This window comes from Nicotiana sylvestris, chromosome 3, assembly GCF_000393655.2.
Source record: "Nicotiana sylvestris chromosome 3, ASM39365v2, whole genome shotgun sequence".
Classification (NCBI taxonomy): domain Eukaryota; kingdom Viridiplantae; phylum Streptophyta; class Magnoliopsida; order Solanales; family Solanaceae; genus Nicotiana; species Nicotiana sylvestris.
Genome location: NC_091059.1, coordinates 60,436,857 through 60,439,668, shown reverse-complemented (window position 1 = coordinate 60,439,668; position 2,812 = coordinate 60,436,857). Strand labels below are relative to the sequence as shown.

The 2,812-nt window shown below is 42.1% G+C and overlaps 1 protein-coding gene across 1 annotated transcript; it reads left to right on the top strand.

Annotated features, from left to right (window-relative positions):
• The first annotated feature begins 561 nt into the window (after window positions 1–561).
• LOC138887428 (uncharacterized) lies at window positions 562–924 on the top strand. Its single transcript, XM_070169183.1, has one exon. The coding sequence runs from the start codon at window positions 562–564 to the stop codon at window positions 922–924; it is 363 nt and encodes a 120-aa protein (XP_070025284.1).
• Window positions 925–2,812: the final 1,888 nt, after the last annotated feature.

Genomic DNA, 2,812 nt, shown 5'->3' with positions numbered 1-2,812 from the left:
ATTGTGGATCGGCTGACCAAGTCCGCTCATTTCATTCCTGTGTGTACTACTTATTCTTTGGAGCGGCTGGCGGAGATTTATATTCGGGAGATTGTTCGTCTGCATGGTATTCCAGTGTCCATCATTTCAAATAGAGGTACTCAATTCACATCATGATTCTGGAGAGCCGTTCAGCGTGAGTTGGGTACTCGGGTGGAGTTCAGTACATCATTTCACCCTCAGACGGACGGACAGTTCGAGCGCACTATTCAGATTCTTGAGGATATGCTCTGTGCGTGTGTGATTGAGTTTGGAGGGTCTTGGGATAAGTTTTTGCCATTGGTAGAGTTTGCTTACAACAACAGCTATCAGTCCAGCATTCAGATCGCACCGTATGAGGCTTTATATGGGAGACGGTGTAGATCCCCGGTGGGCTGGTTTGAGTAGGGTGAGGCTAGATTATCGGGCACAGACTTAGTTTAGGATGCTTTGGAGAAGGTTAAGGTGATTTAGGATAGGCTCCGTACAGCCCAGTCCAGACAGAAGAGTTACGCGGATCGGAAGGTTCGTGATGTTTCCTATATGGTTGGAGAACGGGTTCTGCTTCGGGTTTCACATATGAAAGCTATTATGAGATTCGAGAAGAAAGGGAAGTTGAGTTCGAGGTTTATTGGCACCTTTGAGATATTGAGGCGTGTTGGGGAGGTTGCTTATGAGCTTGCCTTACCTCCCAGCTTGGCAGGAGTTCATCCGATATATCATGTTTCGATGCTCCAAAGGTATCATGGGGATCCATCACATGTACTGGATTTCAGTTCAGTCCAGTTGGACAAGGATCTATCTTATATTGAGGAGCCAGTGGCAATATTGGACAGGCATGCTAGAAAGATAAGGTCAAAGAATATTGCATCACTGAAGGTCCAATGGCGGGGTCAGCCGGTCTAGAAGGCAACCTAGGAGATTGAATGTTTAAGTGTAGGAGGATGTGACGACCCGGCCGGTCGTCTTAAGAATTAACGCCCTGATCCCTTATTAACTGCTTTCCCCAAGTTTAATTCTACTATTTTTGATTTGTCGAGATGTTCGGTGTCAAGTTTCGGAGAGTTTTGGGATACTTAGTCCCTAAATGAGAGCTTAAGTGTTGGAAAGTTGACTGTAGTCGGAATGGTGTGAAGACGACCTTGGAATGGAAATCCGATGGTTCCGTTAGCTCCTTTGGGTGATTTTGGGGTTAGGAGCGTGTTCGGATTTGTGTTTTGGGGTCCGTAGCTAATTTAGGCTTGAAATGCCGAAGGTTGAATTTTTGAAGTTTCCGGTTTGATAGCAAGATTTTTATCCGAGGGTCAGAATGGAATTCTAATAGTTGTAGTAGATCCGTTGTGTAATTTGGGATGTGTGTGCAAAATTTCAGGTCATTCGGACGTGGTTTGGTTGGGTTTTTTGATCAAAAGCGGAATTTGGAAGATTTTAGAAACTTACGCTTGAATCCGATGTGTTTTGGTTGTTTTGATGTTGTTTGAGGTGTTTTGAAGATTGGTATAAGTTTGAATAATGTTTTAGGATATGTTGATGCCTTTGGTTGAGGTCCCGGGGGCTTCGGGGTGATTTTTGATGGTTAACGAGAAAATTTAGAAAATGTTGCAACTGCTGTATGTTTGCTGCTTATGGTATTTTCGCATCGGCGGTTTGGGGACAACAGATGCGGCGCCGCAGAAGCGGTAAGGGACCGCAAAAACGGATTTCAGCCTTTCTTTCAGGTTCCGTAGATGCGGAAGGGACACCGCAGAAGCGGTGTCGCATCTGCGAAAATTTACTTGCAGATGCGATTTTTGGTATTTAAATGAAAGTCGCAGATGCGACATAGTTTACATAGAAGCGGGACCGCTGATGCTGTCCCAGAGTCGCAAATGCGGAAATCGCTGGGCAGAACATATAAATAGTTGTCTTCGCGAATTTGAGGGATTCTTTCACCATTTTCATCCGGGTTTGAAGCTTTTGAGAGATTCTTTTGAGGAAAACAAAGGGGAATCGCTTGGAGGTAACGTCCTTGACTTCATAACTCATTTTTATGTGATTAAAGACTTAATTAGTGGTGAGAAATTGGAAAAATGGTTAATTAAGGCTTGAGTTTAAGAAGCCTTTAAATGAGGATTTGAGGGGTCATTTGGACTACGATTGTAGTGTTCTTTGTTATGTATAGACTCGTGAGAGTACGAGGTTTCTGAAAAATGTAAATTTCACCCGATTCCGAGACGTGGGCTCGAGGGGTGTTTTAGTCATTTTACATAATTTCACGTATTAACTTAGAATTTAATTGTAGAATCAGTTACTTGAAGTGTTATTTACATTGTGCAATTGAATTAAATAGATTTGGGCCATTTAGTATCGAGTACTCATGGCAAAGACGTGGTGTTGGGTTGATTTTGAGTCGGTTCGAGGTAAGTGGCTTGTCTTACCTTGTGTAGGGGACCTTCCCCTAGGATATGATATATTTGATAATTGAAATGCCTTGTACGTGAGGTGACGAGTGCGTACTTGAGCTAATTGTTAAAAAATAGTTTTACTTAAAGTAGTTAAATTGAGTTCCTATCTTTCCTGTTTTATTCTACTTGCAAACGTAGCTTGTTGTTAGTTTAGAAAAGCATGCTTAGTTGACTTAATTGCCTATTTACTTAAACTGCATTAATTTCATTATGTGAAGCATGTTAGGATAGAATTAACTGTTTACTTAGTACGAAATTAGCATTTAATTTAATATTCTTGTGTTGCTGCTGTGTGTTTTAAATTGGGACTACGGGACGGTATACCGGGAGATCCCCTGTACGTATTGATG